This window comes from Eleutherodactylus coqui, chromosome 4 (assembly GCF_035609145.1).
Source record: "Eleutherodactylus coqui strain aEleCoq1 chromosome 4, aEleCoq1.hap1, whole genome shotgun sequence".
Lineage (NCBI taxonomy): Eukaryota > Metazoa > Chordata > Amphibia > Anura > Eleutherodactylidae > Eleutherodactylus > Eleutherodactylus coqui.
Window position 1 is genome coordinate 154,993,095 of NC_089840.1, and position 15,229 is coordinate 155,008,323.

The 15,229-nt window shown below is 40.3% G+C and overlaps 1 protein-coding gene across 1 annotated transcript in view; it reads right to left on the minus strand.

The window, feature by feature from the left end:
* LOC136626544 (kinesin-like protein KIF21B) overlaps nucleotides 1–15,229 on the minus strand; it is a 2,048,083-nt gene that overhangs the window by 1,623,354 nt on the left and 409,500 nt on the right. Inside the window, 2 exon segments of the mRNA XM_066601598.1 lie at nucleotides 6,331–6,476; nucleotides 6,617–6,760. Coding sequence (XP_066457695.1) covers nucleotides 6,331–6,476; nucleotides 6,617–6,760 — 290 coding nt within the window.

Here is a 15,229-nt window from a genome sequence, read left to right on the forward strand (position 1 = left end):
ACCTGGACCCCCTATGCCTCTCGGTTCAGGAGGAGCTGAACTCTCTGAGCAAATTTGAATACTCGTGGATTGGGAGAATCACGCTCTACAAAATGATAATACTACCTAAACTTTTATACATCTTCCGCACAATAGCTCTTCCAATACCACACACCAAAGTGATGGAATTCCAAAAGCAATTATCTAGATTCATATGGAATAACAAAAAACCTAGAGTTGCGTCCACGATTCTATCTCTCAACCGTAGACAGGGGGGCCTAGGAGTACCGGATTTATGGGCATACTGCCAGGCCATAAACCTAAACGCATCCAAGTCCTGGCTTAATGAGATACATCCCCTCCCTCCCTGGCTTTACATTGAAAAACAATTCAACAAAAACAGAGGGCTAAACTCCCTTCTATTCACAGCAACATCAACCGCATCTGTCTCTCATCCTCCATTAGATTTAAATTTACGAGGTCTTTCTCCTTCAATGCTAGCCACTTTACAAGCATGGAACATCTGCAAACTAAAATTAAAGGCGAGCTTAAATAAAAAAGAAATCAAGCTTCCAATTGAGACCCTTACATATTTCATCCCAGGTCTCTCAACTTCAGTTTGGTCGAAAGTAGGAATAACATATATCTCAGATTTATATTCAGAGGGGAAAATCCTCTCCTTCCAAATAATAAAAGGCAAGTACAATATCTCTTCCAATGAGCTATACACATATTATCAGATACGGTCTTGCCTGACATCATCTCATCTAGAAAAATGTTTCCTACCTACCAAATTAATCTATTTTCTGGTCAAAAACAGCTAAAGTCATCGCTGACAGGGAGACTTTACAATATACTTGCAGGAGAACTAGGCCCAAAAAAGAAGATGCACCTATTGAACTGGGAATTAGACCTGAAAAAATCATTTTCTACTGGTCAATGGCTAACAGCTTTTACCTGGGCAAATAAATCTACCCTGTCTGCAGATCTACTCCAGGTATATTACAAAACCTTAACCAGGTGGTACTACACACCCTCTAAACTAGCAAGTGATAGGGGTCAATCATATTTTTAATAACCTAACATAAGAAAGATAAGGAAACAGTGTAATAAATGTGACATTAGTTATTTGGTTATATAATGTTATGTATTATGGAAATGAAAAATATGTAAAACATTCCAGAAGTTGCTAATAGAATTTGGATATAGAATCATATAAGGTATATTCAAGCGTTTATTTGGATGATGACTTTAAAATACTAAATGTATGATTAATTAGATTTCATTCAGCCTTCTTGACTTCAAGTCTGAACTTTTGACTATAAGTAGGTGGCTGAACCAGTTTTGTTTATGTGTAAACTAGAAACAATGCCCCCTCTTTTGATGTGCAAATTGTTGATGGACCTTGAAGATTACATTCTGGTTTGGGAAGAAATCTAATTAATAAGGTACTCAGACAGCATGGAGCCATCTGTATGTAACAGTTTTATGTCCACTTCAAACAGTTTTGCTGATACCTTTTGTTTAGAAGGCTTTTGATTTACAGCCATGTTGTAATCTGTTGGAATGTGGACTTGGTCAGCAAAAGTAGATTGAAACTTGGTATCAGGTAACATTTGAAAACGCCTTCTTTCCATCTTGCATATAAACTAGCAAATGTTCAAAATAAACTAGAACTCATTCTGATCACTAGACTGTCTGTGTGTAGTGGTTTATTATGGTTCTCACCTATGATAATTCTCCTTTGAATTTGGACACAGGCAACATTCGCAATGGTCGACGTTGACAGACCCCCAACACAAGACACATTCCAAACTTCGATAAAAACTGCTGGAGGGGGTGCTGCCAAACGGGCTCCCTAATACATCTATTCTGGGACTGTACACTCATACAACCCTTCTGGAGAAAAATTTTCCAAATTGTTCAGAGAGTTTCGGGCCACCCGATTCCTACGTCTCCAGAACTCGCGCTACTACTACTGAACTGCAACGATATACCCCCATCTAACCGAAAGTTGGTATGCCACTTGTTGATGGTGGCGAAACTGGCCATAGCTAGAAAATGGAGATCTATAACCCCTCCAACAATATCTGAAGTATTAGATATTATGACAGATCACTGCTCGTATGAAAAGATACTTGCCTTAGCAGGAGACTCTATGTCCAAATTTCTCCACACTTGGAACCCCTGGATCAGATATATGCAAAGAACCCCTTGCTAAATAGATATCTAAGAAATCTCACTGATGGTCAACTGTAGACGTGATATAAGAAGACCGTTTAATGTTTTGAGTTAACTCTGAACTGTTTCAAAGTTTTCTCTCAGAACTTTGTTCGGCGTTATAAACACTGTTTATGTAAAGTCAATAGAAACTGTTAGCCATATCATCTGCTATTTACATTGTTATGGAAATAACAACTGATTTACACCTTGCATTCAAGAAATATGGTCGCTTAGCAATGTATAATGCAAAGAAAAGAATTGACTTGTAACACAACTATATTTTGTAAAAACCCAATAAAAACTTATTTGAGAAAAAAAAAAAATAGAAAAAGCTAATGGGTTCCAACTCGATTATTCGATTCTAAGCGCCAAAGAATTAGCGTCCAAATTCTAGGTACGGAATCTAATTTTCTCACTTCCCAATGTCATAGAAACTTGAAATTTGGTACGAGCATTGATTATGTCATAAATAGTAAAAGTTAATGGGTCCCAACTCGATTATTAAATTCTAAGCGCAAAAGAATTAGCGTCCAAATTTTACATACGGAATCTAATTCTCTCACTTCCCAATGTCATAGAAATTTGAAATTTGGCACGAGCATTGATTATGTCAAAAATAGGAAAAGTTAATGGGTCCCAATTCGATTATTCAATTCTAAGCGCAAAAGAATTAGCGTCCAAATTTTACATACGGAATCTAATTCTCTCACTTCCCAATGTCATAGAAATTTGAAATTTGGCACGAGCATTGATTATGTCATAAATAGGAAAAGCTAATGGGTCCCAACTCCATTTTTCAATTCTAAGCGCAAAAGAATTAGCATCCAAATTTTACGTACGGAATCTCATTCTCTCACTTCCCAATGTAATTTGGCACGAGCATTGATAATATCATAAATAGGAAAAGTTAATGAGTCCCAACCCGATTATTCAATTCTAAGTGCCAAAGAATTAGCGTCCAAATTTTACGTATGGAATCTAATTCTCTCCTTTCCCGATGTAATTTGGCACGAGCATTGATTATGTCATAAATAGGAAAAGGCAATAGGTCCCAACTCGATTATTCAATTCTAAGCGCAAAAGAATTAGCGTCCAAATTTTACGTACGGAATCTAATTCTCTCACTTCCTGATGTCATCTATATATATAAAAATGAATGTATGTCTGTCTGTCCTTTATGCATTACTACACCATTCATCCAATCGCCATGATACCTACGATAGGTGGCGCGCGTGTGAGCATAGTCGACAGTTATGCCCCCCAGACAAAGATTGCTTGATTTCCATTTCAAGCACGAAAGCAAAAGGCATTACGAGTAGAGATGAGCGAGCATACTCGTCCAATCTTGATGCTCGTTCGAGTATTAGGGTGCTCGAGATGCTCGTTACTCGAGATGAGCACCACGCGGTACTCGTCTCGATTAAACGAGCACTGACCATTGAATTCAATGGAGCCGGCAATACAGCCGGCTCCATTGAAAGCAATGGGCTGCCGGCGAGCGCGGGATGAATTTTCGGGAAGGGCTTAACAATATAAGCCCTTCCCTGAAATTCATCTAGAAATGTGTAAAAACAAAAAATATATATATGCTCACCCAGTCCCGGCAGATGGAGTTCAGCCGCGGCCGGCAGGAGTTCTCCTGAACTGCTCTCTGTGGTATTCAGCAGCCGGGGATTTAAAATTCCCGCCTGCTGAATGAGCTGCCTCTGATTGGTCACAGCCTGACCAATCAGAGGCAGCTCTCACTCACACCCATTCATGAACTCATGAATGGGTGAGTGAGGGCTGCCTCTGATTGGCTCAGAGCAGGGACCAATCAGGGGCAGCTCTCAGCTGTCATTCATGAATTCATGAATGGGTGTGAGTGAGAGCTGTCTCTGATTGGTCAGGCTGTGACCAATCAGAGGCAGCTCATTCAGCAGGCGGGGATTTTAAGTTCAGGAGAACTGCTGCGGGCCGCGGCTGAACTCCGTCTGCCGGGAACGGGTGAGTATAGATTTTTTTTTTGTTTTTACACATTTCTGGATGAATTTCAGGGAAGGGCTTATATTTTTAAGCCCTTCCCGAAAATGCATACCGCGCTCGCCGGCAGCCCATTGCTTTCAATGGGCTAACATCGTTCTTCTCTGCCACAGCTGTTACAGCTGTGGCAGAGGAGAACGATCTTTATGCTAACAGTGCGGGGGGGGGGGGGGAAGGCTCTTGCCGCTATTGTGGCTTAATAGTGGGACCTAGGAACTTGAGATGCAGCCCAACATGTAGCCCCTCGCCTGCCCTATCCGTTTCTGTGTCGTTCCCATCACTTTCGTGAATTTCCCAGATTTTCACAAATGAAAACCTTAGCGAGCATCGGCGATATACAAAAATGCTCGAGTCGCCCATTGACTTTAATGGGGTTTGTTACTCGAAACGAACCCTCGAGCATCGCGGGAAGTTCGACTCGAGTAACGAGCACTTGAGCATTTTGGTGCTCGCTCATCTCTAATTACCAGCAAGCGTGTTCAACTACAAAATGATGCATCCGCCAAACATTTCGCAAGACAATTGCTGGATATTGAGAATGCTGAGGTAAAATGAAAGCTGTGCTGTGATTGGTTGCTATTTCTTATACTGCTGAGGTAACATGAAAGCTGTGCCGTGATTGGTTGCTATATATTATACTACTGAGGCAACATGAAAGCTGTGCTGTGAGTGGTTGCTACTTCTTTTACTACTGAGGTTACATGAAAGCTGTGCTGTGATTGGTTGCTATATATTATACCTCTGAGGTAAAATGAATGCTGCGCTGTGATTGGTTGCTATTTTTTATATTGCTGAGGCAGAATAAAAGTTGCGCTGTGATTGGTTGTTATTTCTCTTTCTGCTGAGGTAACATGAAAGCTGCGCTGTGATTGGGTGGTTTATATTATAAACCTGAGGTAACATGTAAGCTGGTTTTTATCTAGATATATAAAAACGAATGTATGTATGTCTGTCTTCGCAGCAACGCGCGACGAGTAAGCTAGTACTGTATATAATTGCACACTTTACACACAATTTAAAAAGCATCAAAAACACATTGTTTTTAGTAGTGTATGCAGTTTCTTAAAAACATATGTAGTCTTTGAATACTGCATGCAGTTTTTTAATGTGTTTTTCCTAATTGCAGTTCAAAAGAACAGCAAAAAACATGAACACACCCTAAGGCGACTCTCACACTCGTCAGAAAATGCAACTTGAAATCATAGCATTTCTATTTCAATTTTGAGTGGCATTTTTGAAAACATGGTACAGCATTTGACAGCGCTTTTTAATGCACCCATCATTGTGATGGGTGAGGAGGTGTGTTAAAAAAAACGTGAAAACGCAAAAATAGAACAGACAGCTCTTGAAAATCACGGTGTTAGAAACACCGCGTTTGAACACAGGTCTGAGTAACCCCATTAAAATCAATGGGAGTGTTGTACCGCGGTTAGCACGGTTTAGGATACAGCGCTAATAGCGATAAAAACGGTGTTTGTGAGAGTGGCCTAAAGGGCTACAAACAAATTTTCATATAGTGCAGGAAAAGAGTCATGTTTGGAAAGATTATGCCAAGGGGCTAGATCATATATGGAAATTTGTTTTGCCGCTGTATGCAGCACGATTTAGGCATGGATATAGGGAGGGGTCCCGAGCTGAACTTTTGCACCTGAGCCCTTAGTTACGCCCCTGCTCCTGTATAAAAGCACAGGAATGATTACCATTTGGACAAATTTTTCATCCTGTGTAAAAGGGTCTTACATTTTACTTTGTATCACGGAGAAAACATACAGTAGTTTTAAGGCGAGCCAGACCCCAGGAGAAGTATCCACTGGGCACCCCCTGCCACCTCCGCTCTGCCCAGCTTGATGTGATTGGCAGACCTTGTGTGCAGACAGAAACTTGCACTAAGGAAGCCTGTTGGTAATTCATGCTACCTGTGACCATGCGAGCATGCATCTTCTGGCAGGCTCCCTTTAAAGGGGCCGTGCCCTTGTTTATATGCCCTATTTCACTGTTTGAATGTCAGAGCGGCTTTCACAACTTGGGAACCCTCTCTATGGATAAAGCTCTGTCCTTGTAATTACAGTATGGCTATTAATATGAATGGCTGTCCTATAATACTACACTTTCCTAAAGAGAAATATGTTACAGGCCACGGTTTCTCCTGAGAAGATCAGCAATTTGCTTGGGGCGCTCAGAGGGGAACCAAAGACAATTAGTTGATGGTCTCGAGCTGTACATTCTGAAAATGGTTTCACTTGGCACAAAATCTTTACAGACATAAAGATAAACAAGCATTATAAGGCAGGTAAAGATAATGAACTGGAAAAATGATTCAAATGCAGAAAATAAATACATAACATATTAGTTCCAGTTACTATGCATTTTGCATGAAAAATGTTTGACAAACAGTGTCAGCAAGAAAGGATTGTGATTACCTGTTACCTCCCAAGGAGTCCTGTAGCAATCTGGTCAATTTTGAATCTCTGTAGGGAACATGAAGAATCTTCTTACTCTGATCTCCCAAAGCACTGATGACATTCCCCAAAGCAAGCTGTAAGAAAAAGAGCCAGAATGCAAAATATAATAATGTCCTGTACACTCATGACAACACTGCTAGAATCACATTTATACAGCATGACATGAAGATGTACCTCCATAGAGAGAAAATAATAATCTGTCCAAGGAGGCAAAGTCTAGGTGACCAAAGGAACAGTACTTGGAGGGAAGAAAAATCTAAATTAAAAGAATTTTACAACTTGAAAAAAAAACAGCTAAAATCAAAATTAATTGAGAGCTCTAATTTAACATTTTATATATATATATATATATATATATATATATATATATATATATATATATATATATATATATATATATATCTTTATATATAAAGACGAAAGCCCTCACTGACTCACTCACTGACTGACTGACTGACTCACTGACTGACTCGCCAAAAGTTCTCCAACTTCCCGATGTCGTAGAAACATGAATTTTGGCACAAGCATAGTTTATCTCCAAAATAGGAAAAGTAATTGGGTCCCAACTCGATTATTCAATTCTAGCGCAAAAGAATTAGCGTCGAAATTTAACGTACGGAATCTAAATCTCTCACTTTCCGGTGTCATAGAAACGTGAAATTTGGCAAGAGCATTGATTACATCATAAATAGGAAAAGCTAATGGGTCCCAACTCGAATATTCAATTCTATGCGCAAAAGAATTAGCGTCCAAATTTTACGTACAGAATGTATTTTTCTCACTTTCCGGTGTCATAGAAATGTGAAATTTGGCACGAGCATTAATTATGTCATAAATAGGAAAAGCTAATGGGTCCCAACTCGATTATTCAATTCTATGTGCAAAAGAATTAGCGTCCAAATTTTACGTGCGGAATGTAATTTTCTCACTTTCCGGTGTCATAGAAATGGGAAATTTGGCACGAGCATTGATTATGTCATAAATAGGAAAAGCTAATGGGTCCCAACTCCATTATTCAATATGATGCGCAAAAGAATTAGCGTCCAAATTTTACGTGCTGTATGTAATTTTCTCACTTTCCGGTGTCAAAGAAACAGGAAATTTGGCAGGAGCATTGATTATGTCATAAATAGGAAAAGCTAATGGGTCCCAACTCGATTATTCAATTCTATGCGCAAAAGAATTAGCGTCCAAATTTTACGTACATAATCTAAATCTCTCACTTCCCAATGTCATAGAAACATGAAATTTGGCACAAGCATTGATTGTGTCATAAACATGAAAAGTTAATAGGTCCCAACTCGAGTGTTCAATTCTAAGCGCAAAAGAATTAGTGTCCAAATTTTATGTACGTAATCTAATTCTCTCACTTCCTGATGTCATTTTATATGAAGGAAACGTCGCATGGTGACCTCCACGTGGTGTTTCCTGGGTAACGCAGAGAACTATGCAAAATGGTGAACATATGTTTTTCCTCAGTATCTCTAAAGTAACCATGACTTCATAAGATTTTCCGTGTGAACACCAGATAAACACCAGTACCAAATTAACTCGGGCGAAGCCGGGTATATCAGCTAGTATATATCTAAAGCTGAAAGCCCTTACTGACTGACGGACTCACTCACTCACTCACTCACTCACTGACTCGCCAAAAGTTCTCCAACTTCCCGATGTCGTAGAAACATGAATTTTGGCACAACCATACATTATCTCCAAAATAGGAAAAGTAATTGGGTCGCAACTCGATTATTCAATTCTAGTGCAAAAGAATTAGCGTCGAAATTTTACGTACGTAATCTAAATCTCTCACTTCCCAATGCCATAGAAACTTAAAATTTGGCACGGGCATTGAATATTTCATAAATTGGAAAAGTTAATGGGTCCAAACTCGATTATTCAATTCTATGCGCAAAAGAATTAGCGTCCAAATTTTACGTACGGAATCTAATTCTCTCACTTCCCGGAGTCATAGAAACTCGAAATTTGGCAGGAGCATTGATTATGTCATAAATAGGAAAAGCTAATGGGTCCCAACTCCATTATTCAATTCTACGCGCAAAAAAATTAGCGTCCAAATTTTACGTAAGGAGTGTAATTTTCTCACATAGAAACTTAAAATTTGGCACGGGCATTGAATATGTCATAAATACTAAAATCTAAAGGGTCCCAACTTCATTTTTTAATTCTAAGCACTAAAGAATTAGCGTCCAAATTTTACGTACGGAATGTATTTTTCTCACTTTCGGGTGACATAGAACCGTGAAATTTGGCACGAGCATTGATTATGTCATAAATAGGAAAAGCTAATGGGTCCCAACTCGATTATTCAATTCTATGCGCAAAAGAATTAGCGTCCAAATTTTACGTACGAAATCTAATTCTCTCACTTCCCGATGTCATAGAAACTCGAAATTTGGCAGAGCATTGATTATGTCATAAATAGGAAAAGCTAATGGGTCCCAACTCGATTATTCAATTCTATGCGCAAAAGAATTAGCGTCCAAATTTTACGTACGGAATGTAATTTTCTCACATAGAAACTTAAAATTTGGCACGGGCATTGAATATGTCATAAATAGGAAAAGTTAATGGGTCCAAACTCGATTATTCAATTCTATGCGCAAAAGAATTAGCGTCCAAATTTTACGTACGGAATGTAATTTTCTCACTTTCCGGTGTCATAGAAACGTGAAATTTGGCACGAGCATTGATTATGTCATAAATAGGAAAAGCTATTGGGTCCCAACTCGATTATTCAATTCTAAGTGCAAAAGAATTAGCGTCCAAATTTTATGCATGAAATCTAATTCTCTCACTTCCTGATGTCATTTTATATAAAGGAAATGTCGCATGGTTACCTCCCCGTGATGTTTCCTGGGTAACGCAGAGAACTATGCAAAATGGTGAACATATGTTTTTCCGGTTTCTCTAAAGTAACCACGGCTTCAGAAGATTTTCCGTGTGAACACCAGATAAACACCAGTACCAAATTAACTCGGGCGAAGCCGGGTATATCAGTCAGTACATATATATATATATATATATATATATATATATATATATTCATTCTATCTCGTTTAGTATATATTAAATGAGAGCTCTCATTTAATATATACAACGGTACAAGGATGCCCTCTCTCCCCACTTCTATTTATTCTCTTTATGGAGGTCTAGTGGCCCAGAGTTAATGGGTCCCTCCCTAATGTATGAATGCATTTGTCACATGCCTATTTATTGTCAATGTCTTTTATGTTGCATGAATATGATGTGTATTGCATAGCTGCAGCACTGAATGGGTTAACTGTGTGGTATGCGGGATGTCTGGAAAATGTATCTTGTTGTTTGTCATGTGATTGTGCTTGATATACGTGATGGCGTCACCAGTGACAGGACTGTTTAAGGTAAACCACATATTGGATCACCCCCGTAAAAGTTTCCCCCAGTGGTAACAGGGTGGGAAATTATAGAGCCCTGTAACAAGGCCCAAACTCTACCATGCTGTCTCCTCGGCTGTGGGTCCACTCCTCGGACACTGCAGAAGTTTTCTCAGAAAGAATTAGGCAAAATAAACTTATTAGCAGCTTAGTATGTGGACAGGGAGAACATAAAGCAGCATCATTTGCAGATGATGTACTGCTATTTTTCACTAACCCCCACAAACCTCTTAAAACTCTATATTAGAAGAATATTAAAGCTTCAGCGAAATTTCTAACTTCAAACTCAATTTTACCAAATCCAAACTTCTTCATATAAACTTAAGGCTGGTTTAGACACAACGATTATCGCTCAAAAAATCTTTTGATCGATTTTTGAGCGATAATCGTTTTGTTCTTTTTACAGCGCAAGGTGATCGCTCAAGCGATCACCTTGTGCTCCGAGCGAAGACAGGCAGGGCGTCCCCGATTGTCTTCTGCATCCATTTGTTCTCTGCTCGGAGTGCCCGGCTGTTATACAGCTGGGTGCTCCCAGCGGAGCATGCAGAAGACAAGTGTCCCCGCTTGTCTTCTGCATCCAGCTGTTCTCTGTTTAGAGCGCCCGGCTATTATATAGCCGAGTGCTCCGAGCAGGGTATGGAGAACACAGCTGGACCGCACTGTTCTTCATATCCTGCCTGTCATCAGTATTCATCAATAGTATCAGCTGTATCCGACTGTGAATTCCTGATAACTGATCTTTCAGCGATCAGCGACGGCTTAACGAAAACTGCACAATGTCAGTGCAGTTAGACACAACGTTAGACACAACGATTATCACTCAAAAGATGGTTTTGAACGATTTTTGAGTGAAAATTGTGTCTTAAAGGGCCTTTAGACAAGATAACTTATTATAGTTTATATGATCTGAATGTCATTCCCATGCTAGAGAAAATAGAAAGGGATTTAATCACAGCGAAATCTAACTTCGTGGTTCGGTAGAAAAAAAATTATAAAAATGATAAATCTTTCTGAAAATCTTCTACAAGAATTACCTATAAAGAGCAAAGCAAAAGCCCCAGATTGAAATACTCAATTTTAATTGAACATCTGTGACTTGGAGGTATCGGCCTACCAGACTTTGAATCATACAAAAACACAATATATCTCAGCTGAATAATAGATCTAACCCATGCTCCAGAAGATAAATTATAGGTCGATCTGGAACTCCAGTCTCTAAAGACTAAATTCCAATATTTGCCTTGGAAAACCCCCTACAATAAACCTAACCTTAACCCTTTAACGCTACAGGATGTTTGGGGTATGTATGGAGGGATATCGCAGATTGATCCTGCTCCATGCAATACGGCTGCAGGCTATTTCCTACAGATGACACCCGCCCCCTACAGATCCAATAAGCAGCACCGCTCATCTGAGCTACTAACTCTTTAAATGCTTCTGCCAATTTTGACTGTGGCGTTTAAATACCCCTATCAATATTCAGGGGTCTTGCACTGTCTCCGCAAGAAGATCGTGGGTTGCTGTGTGGTTGCCATAGCAGCCAGAGTCGTCCTAAAAGATCCCAGGGCTGCCATGGCAGATTGCCTATCAGATCACGGTATAATGTAATGCTTTGGCAGTCCATCATACTGCAGAAGCGATCAAACCATCGTGAGTTCATGTCCCCTATGGGGACTAAACAAGAAAGGTAAAGATTTGTTTAAAAAACTTTTATTAATTATTTAAAAAAAATAAAACGTTTATACTAAATTTAAAAAACCCTTTAGCCTTATTTATTGATAAAAGATTCTAAATAAGAAGGGAATTGATGGGAAACTGATCAAATTTGCTGATGACACAAAGCTAGGAGGGATAGCTAATACTAGGGAAAAGTAAGTATTCAAACAATCTAGAAAAGCTTGAATAGTGCGCGGGTACTAATAGAATGGTTTTAAACAAGAAGAAATGCAAAGTCCTACATCTGGGCAAGAAAAATGAAAAAAAAACACATACAGAATAGGAGGAATTGGACTAAGCAGCAGCACATGTGAAAAAGACTTGGGTATACTAATAGATCATCAACTGAACACAAGTCAACAATGTGATGCAGCAGCCAAAAAGGCAAAAACAATTCTAGGATGTATTAAGAGAAGCATAGAGTTTAGATCATATGAGGTAATTATTCCCCTCTACTCTTCCTTAGTCAGACCTCATCTGGAATACTGTGTCCAGTTCTGGGCACCCCACTTTAAAAAAGACTTAGACAAACTGGAGCAAGCTCAGAGAAGAGTTACCAAGATGGTGAGCGGTCTGCAAATCATGTCCTATGAGGAACGATTAAAGGATCTGGGAATGTTTAGCTTGCAAAAAAGAAGGCTGAGAGGAGACTTAATAGCTGTTTACAAATATCTGAAGGGCTGTCACAGTGCAGAGGGATCAGCCCTATTCTCATTTGCACAAGGAAACCCTAGAAGCAATGGGATGAAACTGAAAGGAAGGAGACACAAATTAGATATTAGAAAAAAACTTTCTGACAGTGAGGATGATCAATGAGTGGAACAGGTTAGCACGGGAGGTAGTTCTTCTTCAATGAAAGTGTTCAAACAAAGGCTGGACAAATATCTGTCTGTGATGATTTAGTGAATCCTGCACTGAGCAGGGGGTTTGACCAGATGACCCTGGAGGTTACTTCCAAGTCTACCATTTTATGATTCAGTTCTACAGACCAATACTGATTCTTACAAATGACCTTGCAACTATCTATAGAAACTTTGAAGCCCTTGGCAGGAAAGTGAAGCACAGGTGGTCTTCTCATCCATCCTCCCAGTGGATGGCCATGGAATAAGGAGATGGACAGAATTCTAAAGGTGAACTGGCTACGTCAATGGTGCCATCAGACAAGATTTGAATTTCCAGACCATGGAGTGAATTGCCTTTGTAATAAAATGGTAACATAGTATGTTAGGCCGAATGAAGAGAATGTCTATCTAGTTCAGCCTATTTCAACCCCCTAGTTGATCCAGAGGAAGGCAAAAACCCCAAGAGGCAGAAGGCAATAAGCAGATTTGGGGGAAAATTCCTTCCCGACTCCATAATGGCAATCAGAATAATCCCTGGATCAACCTTTGTTAGTTCCTACCTGACTGTAAGACCTAGAACTACAAACCCACTGGTCATATTGAGAAGGAAATATATATATCCTTGTAGGTAGAAAAGAAAACACTGGAATATATATATTTATATATATAATTATGTGCCTTTCTTTTTATATGTATACTAACTTTATTCTTATATGTACTAACTCTATGATCTAGTATGAAAAACTTAATACGTCGCCTTATATCAGATATGCCAAGATGCTTTGCAAGGCAAACAGAGAGAGAATGTCCAAAGAAACTAGATGAAGGATGAAGGTGAAAGTGAAGGAGAAAAGAGATATGAAGAATGCATGCTTAGCTGCTTTCTAAGAATTGAGTGTGCGATTCTTTGCACTGGAGTTAATTGAATACGTGATTTTCTGTACAGAAGCCAGAGACCAAGTATGCCTTATCAAGATGGAGACCATTGAACTATGCATATGACCTCCAGTGCCTCGGGCGCAGCTGCGGACTTTAAATATATGGTTATGCGGTGGATTTGAGCCACTGAGACTATTACCCATTCCTAGTGACATGACCAAAAAGTATAAGATCCCATGTAATCTGTAATAAAGTGCGCAGTTATTTTCCCGTGTGAGGAGCTATACCAGACCTCTGTGTGTAGTGTTTCTTCTTTACCGCTGGCAGCGGGACATTGGGGTGGGCCTGATTGGTGCTGTACTTGGAATTTCCCTGACAATTGGCGCCCAACATTGTGGGGCGGTAAAACCGGAGCTGTGCAGCCCTGTCCACCCGGATCCACGCCACAGGGAAGCCGTCCTGCTGCAAACCGAGCCTGATCAACTCACAGAACTCCAGGTAAGACCGGCATATATTTGTGTTGTGTTTTACACTGAGAGTCTTGCAGCAGGAGGGACTATCTGTGTTTTGTGACTGGACGGGTTGGGTTAAGAGTTCTACACGGTAACTCGTGGGCTTCGGGTTTGCCGTCACGGACCACTGACCGTGATAAGCGCACCAATCACCCATCCAGGGACTAGTCACTAGTCTATTTGTTGCTTAAGTCCATAGTGTTTTAACGATAGTGGAGGTTGTTTGTTGTATCTGCAGAATTTTTTTTTTTTTTCATTTGGTCTCACAGACGAAGGAACCCTCCCTCGGTTGTTTTAGTTGTTGATTGTTTAGCTGAGAGGGATGCACTCTGTGAGATAGGTCCCATAGACGAAGGAACCCTCCGTTTTAGTTTAGTTAGTTGTTGATGGTTTAGCTGAGAGGGATGCACTCTATGGGACTGGTTCCATAGAAGGAGATACCTTCGGTTGTTTTGCTGTATATAAGGGGCTAACAAGCCGGGTCAGAAGGATATACTCTTTGGAGCGTGTTATTATTGTTGCTGTTGTTTTAATATGCATAAGACCTTACTAAAGAAGGCGGAGCCCCCTAAGGGCCGCCGCCGAGCGGATGAATTGGTGGGGGAGAGACAAGGGTCCCAATTTGTAAAATGTAAGAAAACTCTTATGAAAATGTTTGACATGGACCCGCACGGCAGATTGCAGTATGGTGACTGGGAGGAGGTTCTTAGGACTAAGAAGGGCGCCTTGAGAGACAAAGGTTTATTAGAAAGCGCTGAAATGTGGCAGAAGACGGCGGCTGAAATTGCAAAAGAGGGTTGGGTTGAGGAAGAGCAAAGGGACAAATCAGGGAAAGTTAAGTATGTTCATGTATTATTTGCCTGGAAAAGTACCTGTATATGAGCAGCCGCCGCCCTATAATGGCGACCGCACCAAATTTTGGGAGTGTCAGCATTGTGGCCAACAGAACCCACCCTCCGTGGAGTACTGTGTTAATTGTCACGCCCCCAGACCACCTCCTGTCACGTCACTGCCACCTCCGGAATTTCCGCCTCCTCCTCCACCACCACCAGCCCTTTGCACTTCCCCTCCGTTGCCTCCTCCTCCACCGCCAGACCTTTCTGCTTTCCCTCTGCCGCCTCCTCCTCTTCCTCCCCGGGTTGGCACAGTAGCCCCCACCT